This window comes from Oncorhynchus nerka, linkage group LG11, assembly GCF_034236695.1.
Source record: "Oncorhynchus nerka isolate Pitt River linkage group LG11, Oner_Uvic_2.0, whole genome shotgun sequence".
Lineage (NCBI taxonomy): Eukaryota > Metazoa > Chordata > Actinopteri > Salmoniformes > Salmonidae > Oncorhynchus > Oncorhynchus nerka.
Window position 1 is genome coordinate 60,189,222 of NC_088406.1, and position 13,260 is coordinate 60,202,481.

The following is a 13,260-nucleotide window of genomic DNA, read 5'->3' on the forward strand; positions in this document are numbered from 1 at the left end:
ATTTGTCACAGCCCATTGTCCTTGGAATTTAACAGGAGTGAGATGATAAGGGTTGGGAAAGATGGACGGGGTCCATGAACCAGGGAACCCTAGGAGCTGGGAGTGTGGGGACCTCCTATGTTACGCTGTCCGTCTCTAAGTGGCAACAGATAAAATCTGTACTCACACTGGAGTCCTCAAACAACCGTGATGAAAGAGACACGGCAGGCAGCATTCAGTGTTATCAAATGCAGATTTACTTGATAGAGTTTGGTTGGACTCTTTTCAGATCAATGGACAAGGAAATAAAAGCTAGGATATATCAATGCAAAGAGCTTAATCACAGTGTGTGAATTGTAAAGTCCCTGACTAAAGCCCTTCCCCCCCGATTGCTCAGTTTGGCCTTGCGGCCAGCTCTAGGAAGAGTCTTGCTGGTTCCAAACTTCTTCCATTTAAGGACATGGAGGCCACTGTGGTCTTGGGGTCCTTCAAAGCTGCAGACCTTTTTCGGTGCCCTTCCCCAGATCTGTGGCTCAACACAATTCTGTCTTGGAGCTCTACAGACAATTCCTTCAACCTCATGGCTTGGTTTTGGCTCTGACATGCACTGTCAACTGTGGGACCTTATATAGACAAGTGTGTGCCTTTCCAAATCATGTCCAATCAATTGAATTTACCACAATCAACAATCAAGTTGTAGAAACATCTCAAGGATGATCCATGGAAACAGGATGCACCTGAGCGCAATTTCGAATCTCAAGTGTCTGAATACTTATATAAATAAGATATTTCTGTTTTTATATTTACAAACCTGTTTTCGCTTTGTCATTATGGGGTATTGTGTGTAGATTGCTGAGGATTTTTAAAAATGTAATCAATTTTAGAATAAGGCTGTAACATAATAAAATGTAAAAATAATGGGTCTGAATACTTTCCGAAGGCACTGTACACCATATTCAAATGAGGCACTATAAACTGTACAGCTGCATAAGTTACCATTACATGTGTGAATAAGTGTGTATAATCACTGCATATAATAACATTGGTTCGATCACAAATCATACATCTTATCATTATTATTATGGCATCTGCATTGTTATGTAATTATGCAGCATCAGCCCCATTGGTTCAGCCAGGAGTTTGGCACATTTCTCAGCTGGAGGGATAGAATGCATATAGAACATCCTTTCAATCATTAGTGGAATATTAATCAGCAATAATGAGGGAGACTGAATTCTACAAGAAGAGAAGAAGCAGATATTGTAGATGGTTTCAATTTATTACTGGGAGGGTGAGAGAGAGAGAGCGAGAGAGAGATTCTGAGCTTCAATAAAGCCCCGGTTTTAAGCCCGGCCCCTTTTGAATATGGAAATGTTTCAAACACTGAGAAAAATCGAGCAAGAGAGAGAGAGAGAGAGAGAGAGAGAGAGAGAGAGAGAGAGAGAGAGAGAAAGAAATTGAGCGAGAGCGAGAGAGAGAAGAAGGTGGAGGGTAGAGAGAGAGAGAGAGAGAGAGAGAGTGGGGCCAGTCTGAATTGTGAGTGGCTTACGACACTCAGTGAACAGACGGTGCCTCTGCATGCTCTGCCAGTACACTAGTCTGCTGCAAGCGAGGGATCGAAGTGAAGAGTGCTCTGCCTCTCCTCTCCATCCCTGTCACACACCGCCTCTGCCTCCCTACTAGCAGCCTCCTCAGCCTCTCAGTCTTCCAGCCTCCACCAGCAAACTCCCTCCAGCCGACCAGGGAAAAACACCACTAACAACACAAGTGGATATGAACAGAACCCAAAAGACAGGAGGACGCAGGAGTCAAGGGGCTTCTCACAGGAGATAAGAGGGGATCTAAAAGAAGGATACTAAAAAGAAAGTAGAAAAAAACTAAGGGGAAAACAGAGAGAGAGAGAGAGAGAAGAGAATGAGAGAGACCCTGGCATTACCCATCCTTATCCTTCCAATACATATTTTCTGAAGCGCACCGGTCGGTCACTAAAATAATAATGACAGAGTTGACTGGATTTAAGCCGTGCAGGTCAGCGATCGCTTCAAGTGACGGACGGTAATTTGTGTTGACAGATCTGCCCCCAGTCGTTATCGAGAGAGAGTTTTGAGTTAGTCTTTTCCTCTCCTTTCTTGGTTGGCTTGGTTTTTTCTCTGGTCTCCTCTTCGGATCATCGCAGCAGTAGTGACTGCAGAGGAGCAGGAGGGAGAGAGAGAGAGAGAGAGCGAGGAGGCACGGCACTCATGCATGCAGCCGAGCAGGAAACTTGCACTTCCTAACCAGCATCCACTTGGATTCCTTGGGTCTTTTCTGGCTTCTTTCACACGAGGAGAACTAAGACATTGTAAGCCTGCCAGGATCTGGTATTCTGGCTGAAAAGGACGAGAAGGGGGGGTGCAAATTTGTACCACACTGGGGTCCTTTTTTAGATTCACACATAATTAGTGTGGGCACAAAGGAAGTCGCTGAATAGGGGATGTCCGTCTCTGGATAGGGGTGAGTAGGATTCCTTTCATACGTGATCGCTCGGTGAAGAAAGCATTTTTTACCCGCTTCGGGTCTCATCTTGCCCCCTGATATCTAACATGAGCAAAGTGACTTGCCCTTTATCCCTCTCCCCTGTTCTTTTCTTTTTATCCACCACACTGGATTCCTCTTCCTTTCTATAAGTAAATACCTTGGGGGAAAAAACACACACGCACAACACAATTCACTACAAGAAAGGGAATACAAAAAAAATACAAGAGCTGGTTTCCTGCCGGGGAGAGATTACAAATTACGATGTGAACCATGACAGAATAATACCGGAACGATTCCAATGGACATTTTCTCTGCGGATCTATCCGAGGATTTTCAGGCTGATGGATTTCCTTCTAATAGGCTTGTACCTAAAGTGGCCCCTGAGGAAGCCCCCTGGGTTGATACTGTTGCTGTGGTGCTCTCTGGGCATCATGCTCAAAATGGTCCCATCGGTGGAGGGCGTCTGCCCCCGTCTATGCCGCTGCGACAGCAAGCTGCTCTACTGCGAGGGGCTCAATCTCACCGACGTTCCACGCAACCTGAGCAGCGCACTGGGCCTGTCCATGCGCGAGAACAACCTGACGGAGCTGCGCGAGGGCCACTTCGCTGGCCTGTCGCAACTCACCTGGCTCTACTTGGATCATAACAACATCGACGTGGTGGAGGAGGGCACCTTCGACAGGCTGCGCCGGGTCAAGGAGCTCGACCTGAGCACCAACCATATCGAGAGCCTGCCCAATGGCACCTTCAGGCCCCTCCCCAACCTGCGCATCCTGGACCTATCGTACAACAGGCTGCAGGCGCTGGAGCCCGACCTGTTCCACGGCCTGAGAAAGCTAACCAATTTGCATTTGCGCTACAACGCCCTCAAGTTTGTCCCAGTGAGGATCTTCCAGGACTGCCGGAGCATGCAGTTCCTGGACCTGGGCTACAACCAGCTTCAGAGCCTGGCGCGGAACTCCTTCGCTGGGCTCTTCAAGCTCACAGAGCTGCACCTGGAGCACAACGAGCTGGTCAAAGTCAACCTGGCCCACTTCCCCCGCCTCATCTCGCTGCGCACGCTCTACATGCGCAACAACCGGGCTACCGTTGTGGTCAGCACCCTGGACTGGACCTGGCCCTTCCTGGAGAAGATTGACCTGTCGGCCAATGAGATCGCATACATCGAGCCACACGTCTTCGAGAGCGTGCCCAACCTCAAGGCCCTCATGCTGGACGCCAACCGGCTGACGGCCGTGGAGCAGCGCATCCTGGATTCATGGTCATCCCTGGGCAGCATCACTTTGGCAGGCAATGAGTGGGAATGCAGCCGCAACGTGTGCGCCCTGGCCCAGTGGCTGAGCGCCTTCCGGGGCCAGCGGGACAGCCAGCTACTGTGTTCCAGCCCGGACGTGGCACAGGGCGAGGACGTACTGGACGCCGTATACGCCTTCCAGCTGTGCGAGGACGGCATCGACCAGGCCACCACGACTATGGGATGGTACCCCGGGTACACCACCAAGGACCAGGCCCGGGGAGGCCCCACGGCCAACCCCTACGATCCCCCAGCCGCAGAGGGCGGCGCAGTGGTCACCAATTCCTTCACCGTGACCGTGGCTAACCTCGACGACATAGACAGCACCATGCAGATCCACAAGGTGGTGACAGGCACCATGGCGCTCATCTTCTCCTTCCTCATTGTGGTGCTGATGCTCTACGTGACCTGGAAGTGTTTCCCGGCGGGCGTGCGGCAGGTGCGCCAGTGTTTCAGCAGCCATCGGCGCAAGCAGAAGCAGAAGCAGAGCATGCAGCAGATGGCCACCATGTCCACGCCGGAGTACTACGTCGACTACAAGCCCAACCACATCGAGGGGGCCCTGGTCATCATCAACGAGTACGGCTCCTGCACCTGCCAGCAGCAGCCCTCCCGGGAGTGTGAGGTCTGACCCGGCCCTTTGTGTGTGTGTGTGTGTGTGTGGATATGTGTGTGTTTACGTGTGTTTGTGTGGATAATATGGACAACCACGGAGACCCTTTTTGGATATATGGGATATATTGGGTGGGTTGGGGTTGTATAAGTGAGGTTTGAACCAGGGATCCTGCTATGGACACTATTTACACTGTGTCACACTGTGCTGCTCGCCCCCCTACTGTGGAGGAGAAAGGGGTAGGACTGACTGAGACCGTGGATTAATTGCTGTGGATCTGAAGGGCCTCTATGGACACTATGGAGACCAGACTCTATTGTGCCTGTTGACTTGATGCACAGAATCACCAGAGATGGAATATTATGTTGACTTTATACAGAAACTCCAGAGAGGATTACTGTTTGTAGGCACCAATGGTTTCATCTTCTTCCTCTTCCTCTTCTTCTTCTTCTTCTCTACACCAGGAGTGGATATTATTTCAGCTTTAAATGAGTCTTTCTTACTTCAGGATATTCTGCTATTGTCTAAAGACCAACTGGGGACATACTGGCCAGCCATAAACACACCATTTTTATTGTGGTAATACAACGACAACAAAAAAAATACAACAATAATGCAAAGTTGGATTATTAAAAAAAATAAATAAAGATGATCAATTCTGTGTAAAATATGTTAAAAAAGCAAGAGTGGGAAAAAAAAGATGCTAGATGCTATCCTATTTCTTTTGTAAACTACAACAACAAAAAATACCATGTTTAAATAAATGAATTGCTATTCACAGTAAAGCCCTTGTGTTGTAAGGAACCGTTGGGGAGAGGGGTGGGTTATGAAAAGAGATGCAGTGCTCGCGCTGGCGGTAGGAAGAGAGAGAGAGCATTTGTCTGGCGTGCCTACTGCAGTATGTCTAGTTGGGCCAGAGGGGCAACCTACCCGCACTTCATCTCAAATGTTAAATCCTCTCCAATAGGAATATCAGATCTTTTATTGATCCCTCATTCCCTATTTGTGAGTGAGGGGGGCATTCAATGTGCTGGCTCGCTATAGATGTTGTGGTTGCTTCCCACCGAATCCCCCCCCCGCCTTCCCACTTCCCCTCCCTCTCCTCTATCCTTTCCAGATTAAAATTGATCTGACACTAATCAGGTGGTGTATTTTCACATGATCAAATGTGTGTGTTGTCCAAAACATCCACACAGACGACACAGGCAGAAGCAGAGCGAGCGAGATCATCATCATGGTCTGAGAGGTCTTAAAAGCTCTGCTTTTCCTCCTGCACTGCTGCCTGGCTGTCATTGCTAGAGCGATGCCTTCCTTTCACCGCGTGGGACACATCAAAAGGAGGAAGAAAACGCCTAGCACCGACGCTATTCAAATCAAAACTCATTCTAAAATAGAGAGAGAAAAAAAGTTCAAAAATACAGAACAAATATTCTAAACTATCTTTCTTAAAGAGACACCAGTAACACACATGCCCGGGGGCCGATGGATTTCCTGACTATGTTCTGCGTGTAATGTTGAAACATTTGTTCTTTCAATACAAGGCTATTCTGGGGGTATTTTTCTCTCCGTTTGTTCCTCATTTGTGTGCGTGAGAGATGCATCGACAGAGGGGTTTGGTCTCTTGCACCAGTCGACAATCGACATGTAGGTGCTGCTATAGGGGGGAAGAAATTAGTGATAGCTGAGGAAAGGAGTGATTGCGGAGGCGGCAGAAAGAAGGTGAAGGCTGCTCTCTAGTGTCCTAACATCACCAGGAAAGGAAGGAAGGAGGGAGAGAGGGAAGGAATGAAGGAAAGAGGGAGGGAGAAAATTCCCTAGACTCAGAGCTTCTGCACAGTGTCACATTATGATTGCATGCATACGTGTGGTGTGTGTATATTCAAGTGTGTGTGATTGTATGAGTTGGAATGTAATAATGCTGTGTGTGTGACTGCAATCAGTAGATACAGCCTACTGTGTCAGTGTGTGTTTCTATATTGATATGATGGCACTGTGCACATGCTGTTGTTGTAGCTAAAGAGAGAGTAGTGTCTGCGTGTGTGTGAGTGAGTGGGGGGGGTTATTCTATCATTGTGGGGACCTAAAATCCCCAAAAGTCCCCACAAGGACAGTAAAACAAAGACAATTATCTCTTAAAGTGAAAGGCGGGGCCAGGTTTAAGGTTACAATTCGGGTGAGGGTTAGAGTGTGTGTGTGTGTGTGTGTGTGTGTGTGTGTGTGTGTGTGTGTGTGTAGAAGTAGTACACTGTGTTCCTAGGCAGAATGCAGCAGCAGCAGCAACATCACGTCTCCATCATTCCACAATGGCAATCACTCAGCATCGGGACAAATAGGCTGTTATCATCATGGAGTTGTTCAGCCATAGTGTGTGTGTGTGTGTGTGTGTGTGGACGTGAAGTTCCCACAAGAACAGTAAACTAACCATGCTATATCTAAGGGGTGTAGGGTTAAGGTTAAGAATTAGGGTTAGGATCTAGGGTTAGGGTTAATGTTAGCTTTTAGGATTAAGGTTAAGGTTAGTTTTAGGATTAGAATTAGGATTATGGTTATGAGCTAGGGTTAGGGTTACGGTTATTGTTGGCTTTTAGGATTAAGGTTCAGGTTAGGTTAGGGCTAGTATTAGGGTTAGTGTTAGGTTTTGGGGTTAAGGTTTAGGGTTAGATTTCGGGTTAGGGAAAATGGGATTTTGAATGGGACTGAAGTGTGTGTCCTGACAATGTTAGCTATGCAAGACTGAGTGACTCAACATACATTTGTACAGTGGCAAAAATAGGCAGATCTATATATTTGTTAGTGTGTGTGTGTGTGTGTGTGTGTGTGTGTGTGTGTGTGTGTGTGTGTGTGTGTGTGTGTGTGTGTGCGTGCACGTGTGCGCGTGTGTGTGTTGTTGAAGTGATGTTGCAGAGTTGCAGAGTAGCGTGACACAAAAACCTAATAACATGCCGTATCTACCGGGAGGACAAATGATGATGTCTCTGATATGAAATCAAATAATCACTGCATCCCAACCACCTGCCTTGACGCAAACAGACAGATAGATTCAAACTAACCAACGAAATACAGTATATGTAACGCTGTCGATGTTCCTTATGCATATTGTGATACCTTCACTTGAATAGAAATGTATAGTTGCTTGTGCTTGTGCTTTTTTTTTTCCACTTAGCCTTTTCTATAGGCTGTACAAGCCTCTACTATTGTACTAAAGCCTGAACTATAGCCTGTCTACAGATGCAGTATCTTCATTTGAGCCAGTTTGCTACAGCAAGAAAACAATCCTGTAGCAACAGGAAATGTGAATTATTACATTTAATTACATTTTTTGAAACCTCAAATCCACTACAAGAAAGTTCTCCTGCAACGAGGTGATCAAATTAAGATACTACATCTGTAGGCCCCATGGGTGAATGGTTGCCGTTAAACAATATCATGTCCACTAAACTCTTGTGTATACAGTGTCATGCGTAAACTGTACTGTACCATCCTACATCTATTCTGATATCTAAAATACCAGGAGTTTCACAGAGTGGAACACTAGGCCAGGAGAAAAACCAAAAAAGCAACAAGACAGGAGCAATAACTCTAAAATGTGCAGTCTTTTTGTGTGTGTGTGTGGAGCCGCTCAAGAGAAAAACAACAACAACCGGCGACAACAGCAGCGGAATTTGCCATTTCAGATTCATGATCTACTTCGTATTCATGATATCTCCCGACCGGGCAGCCCACTTTGAAATCCAAAATGGCTGCGAATCATAACTAGGCATGACATCTGTATGCTAAGTAGGCTAGCCACCGACCGATACAGCCGAGCAGAGCAGGGCAAAGAGACACAGCATAGTGAGATGTGAGATGTGCAATATACCGACAGTCATTTGCTTATCATCTTATTCTCTTATATTCTGTCTGATTCATTTTCTTGCCTGATAGCCCCTCAAATCATGCAAACTGCTGGGCCTATATTTAGGCTGCGTTGTCCTGATTTATTTGTATAAATATTCGATGATGCCTTGACGCACAGGCTACTGTTGGCACCTCCATTTTGAGTCAGTCTTTCTAACACACAATGGAGGGACAGGAGGTAGGGGGGACAGGAGGTAGGGGGGACAGGAGGTATGGGGGGACAAGAGGTAGGGAGGGACAGGAGGTAGGGGGGACAGGAGGTAGGGAGGGACAGGAGGTAGGGGGGACAGGAGGTAGGGGGGCAGGAGGTAGGGGGACAGGAGGTAGGGGGGGACAGGAGGTAGGGGGGACAGGAGGTAGGGGGGCAGGAGGTAGGGGGACAGGAGGTAGGGGGGACAGGGAAAGAGTTGTTCTTAAGACTCCAGGATGCACCCACAGGCCTCTCTCTCTCTTTCTCTCTCTCTCTCTCTCTCTCCCAGTCTCTCTCTCTCTCTCTCTGTCTCTCTCTCTGTCTCTCTCTCTGTCTCTCTCTGTCTGTCTCTCTCTGTCTGTCTCTCTCTGTATCTCTCACTCTCTGTCTCTGTCTCTCTCACTCTCTGTCTCTCTCAGTCTCAGTCTATCTCTCTCCCAGTTTCTCTCAGTCTCAGTCTCTCTCTCTCTCTCAGTCTCAGTATCTCTCTCTCCCAGTCTCTCTCAGTCTCAGTCTCTCTCTCTGTCTCTCAGTCTCAGTCTCTCTCTCTCTGTCTCTCTCTCAGTCTCTCTCAGTCTCTGTCTCTCAGTCTCTCCCAGTCTCTGTCTCTGTCTCTCTCTCTCAGTCTCAGTCTCTGTCTCTCAGTTTCTCTCAGTTTCTCTCTCTCTCTCACACACACACACTGTTTGGAGGAACCTGCAGGTATTTGTTGATCGTCTCAGACAAAGGGTCATCGCCACCCAACAGGGCGTATCACTCTCCTATGACCTCCCGATATTAACAACCTGATGACACTGAGCAAAATCAATACAAACACAAATGACTGGTTTACCAAATGGACTCGCTTCCTGATTACCTGATGATCCTCTGATTACCGGTGACATACTCTTTGACATTTTTTTTTTGCATGTTCATGCTATGGCTATTGACTGTCTATGAAGGAAATAATAATGGTTTATTGATATGGCAGCTAATTAGCCATGGTGATGCAGGAGAAGAGACAGAAAGGGGCGGATTGGCCCGATTCCGCTCGCATCGTATCTGGGGTTGGGAGGGTTTCGGTGGGGGGGGATCAAGTTTGAAATTGGCTCTGTTTGTAATGGAAATCGTACGAAGAAGCGTGACAATGGTTTCTGTACGTCGGAGAGCACAGCTGTGTTGAGAAGCAGAAGAGAGGGGTACGGCGGGATGTGTGGTGATTGGGTAATGCACTTGTTAACGGGTTTTGAAACTCCTGTCTCCAAGCTGTGTGTGTGTGTGTGTGTGTGTGTGTGCGACAGACTGCAGGATGTTACTATGTGTGAACAGGAATGACACGGGCCAACTCTAAAGGCTCCCCCACAACTCTCAGAGCAGACAGAGACCCAGCAGAGCTCAACACACAGCACAGTACAGCTAACAGCTAGCGTAGATCACGTTAAACACAACACAGCTAACAGCTAGCGTAGATCACTTTAAACACAGCACAGCTAACAGCTAGCGTAGAATCACGTTAAACACAGCACAGCACAGCTAACAGCTAGCGTAGAATCACGTTAAACACAGCACAGCACAGCTAACAGCTAGCGTAGATCACTTTAAACACAGCACAGCTAACAGCTAGCGTAGATCACTTTAAACACAGCACAGCTAACAGCTAGCGTTGATCACGTTAAACACAGCACAGCTAACAGCTAGCGTAGATCACTTTAAACACAGCACAGCTAACAGCTAGCATAGATCACGTTAAACACAGCACAGCTAACAGCTAGCGTAGATCATGTTAAACACAGCACTGCACAGCTAACAGCTAGCGTAGATCACTTTAAACACAGCACAGCTAACAGCTAGCGTAGATCCCGTTAAACACAGCACAGCACAGCTAACAGCTAGCGTAGATCACTTTAAACACAGCACAGCTAACAGCTAGCATAGATCACGTTAAACACAGCACAGCTAACAGCTAGCGTAGATCATGTTAAACACAGCACTGCACAGCTAACAGCTAGCATGATCATGTTAAACACAACACAGCTAACAGCTAGCATGATCATGTTAAACACAACACAGCTAACAGCTAGTGTAGATCACATCAAACACAACACAGCTAACAGCTAGCGTAGATCACGTTAAACACAACACAGCTAACAGCTAGCGTAGATCACGTTAAACACAGCACAGCTAACAGCTAGCGTATTTCCGGTTAAACACAGCACAGCACAGGTAACAGCTAGCGTAGATCACTTTAAACACAGCACAGCTAACAGCTAGCGTAGATCACTTTAAACACAGCACAGCTAACAGCTAGCGTATTTCCGGTTAAACACAGCACAGCTAACAGCTAGCGTAGATCACTTTAAACACAGCACAGCTAACAGCTAGCGTAGATCACGTTAAACACAGCACAGCTAACAGCTAGCGTAGATCACTTTAAACACAGTACAGCTAACAGCTAGCGTAGATCACGTTAAACACAGCACAGCACAGCTAACAGCTAGCGTAGATCAATTTAAACACAGCACAGCTAACAGCTAGCGTAGATCCCGTTAAACACAGCACAGCACAGCTAACAGCTAGCGTAGATCACTTTAAACACAGCGCAGCTAACAGCTAGCATAGATCACGTTAAACACAGCACAGCTAACAGCTAGTGTAGATCACATTAAGCACAGCTAACAGCTAGCGTAGATCACGTTAAACACAGCACAGCTAACAGCTAGCGTAGATCACGTTAAACACAGCACAGCGCAGCTAACAGCTAGCATGATCATGTTAAACACAACACAGCTAACAGCTAGCATGATCATGTTAAACACAACACAGCTAACAGCTAGCGTAGATCACATTAAACACAACACAGCTAACAGCTAGCGTAGATCACGTTAAACACAACACAGCTAACAGCTAGCGTAGATCACGTTAAACACAGCACAGCTAACAGCTAGCGTAGATCACGTTAAACACAGCACAGCGCAGCTAACAGCTAGCGTAGATCACTTTAAACACAGCACAGCTAACAGCTAGCATAGATCACGTTAAACACAGCACAGCTAACAGCTAGCGTAGATCACGTTAAACACAGCACAGCTAACAGCTAGCGTAGATCACGTTAAACACAGCACAGCTAACAGCTAGCGTAGATCACTTTAAACACAGCACAGCTAACAGCTAGCGTATTTCCGGTTAAACACAGCACAGCACAGGTAACAGCTAGCGTAGATCACTTTAAACACAGCACAGCTAACAGCTAGCGTAGATCACTTTAAACACAGCACAGCTAACAGCTAGCGTAGATCCCGTTAAACACAGCACAGCACAGCTAACAGCTAGCGTAGATCACTTTAAACACAGCACAGCTAACAGCTAGCATAGATCACGTTAAACACAGCACAGCTAACAGCTAGCGTAGATCATGTTAAACACAGCACTGCACAGCTAACAGCTAGCGTAGATCACTTTAAACACAGCACAGCTAACAGCTAGCGTAGATCCCGTTAAACACAGCACAGCACAGCTAACAGCTAGCGTAGATCACTTTAAACACAGCACAGCTAACAGCTAGCATAGATCACGTTAAACACAGCACAGCTAACAGCTAGCGTAGATCATGTTAAACACAGCACTGCACAGCTAACAGCTAGCATGATCATGTTAAACACAACACAGCTAACAGCTAGCATGATCATGTTAAACACAACACAGCTAACAGCTAGCGTAGATCACATCAAACACAACACAGCTAACAGCTAGCGTAGATCACGTTAAACACAACACAGCTAACAGCTAGCGTAGATCACGTTAAACACAGCACAGCTAACAGCTAGCGTATTTCCGGTTAAACACAGCACAGCACAGGTAACAGCTAGCGTAGATCACTTTAAACACAGCACAGCTAACAGCTAGCGTAGATCACTTTAAACACAGCACAGCTAACAGCTAGCGTATTTCCGGTTAAACACAGCACAGCTAACAGCTAGCGTAGATCACTTTAAACACAGCACAGCTAACAGCTAGCGTAGATCACGTTAAACACAGCACAGCTAACAGCTAGCGTAGATCACTTTAAACACAGTACAGCTAACAGCTAGCGTAGATCACGTTAAACACAGCACAGCACAGCTAACAGCTAGCGTAGATCACTTTAAACACAGCACAGCTAACAGCTAGCGTAGATCCCGTTAAACACAGCACAGCTAACAGCTAGCGTAGATCACATTAAGCACAGCTAACAGCTAGCGTAGATCACGTTAAACACAGCACAGCTAACAGCTAGCGTAGATCACGTTAAACACAGCACAGCGCAGCTAACAGCTAGCATGATCATATTAAACACAACACAGCTAACAGCTAGCATGATCATGTTAAACACAACACAGCTAACAGCTAGCGTAGATCACATTAAACACAACACAGCTAACAGCTAGCGTAGATCACGTTAAACACAACACAGCTAACAGCTAGCGTAGATCACGTTAAACACAGCACAGCTAACAGCTAGCGTAGATCACGTTAAACACAGCACAGCGCAGCTAACAGCTAGCGTAGATCACTTTAAACACAGCACAGCTAACAGCTAGCATAGATCACGTTAAACACAGCACAGCTAACAGCTAGCGTAGATCACATTAAGCACAGCTAACAGCTAGCGTAGATCACGTTAAACACAGCACAGCTAACAGCTAGCGTAGATCACGTTAAACACAGCACAGCGCAGCTAACAGCTAGCATGATCATGTTAAACACAACACAGCTAACAGCTAGCATGATCATGTTAAACACAACACAGCTAAC

General features: G+C 46.7%; 2 protein-coding genes across 2 annotated transcripts in view; one reads left to right on the top strand and one right to left on the bottom strand.

The window, feature by feature from the left end:
- The window catches only part of LOC115137525 (catenin alpha-2-like), a 698,212-nt gene that overhangs the window by 205,456 nt on the left and 479,496 nt on the right, over positions 1–13,260 (bottom strand). The window lies entirely within an intron of this gene.
- On the top strand, positions 1,511–5,478 carry LOC115137259 (leucine-rich repeat transmembrane neuronal protein 1-like). Its single transcript, XM_029673464.2, has one exon. The coding sequence runs from the start codon at positions 2,838–2,840 to the stop codon at positions 4,419–4,421; it is 1,584 nt and encodes a 527-aa protein (XP_029529324.1). The 5' UTR covers positions 1,511–2,837; the 3' UTR covers positions 4,422–5,478.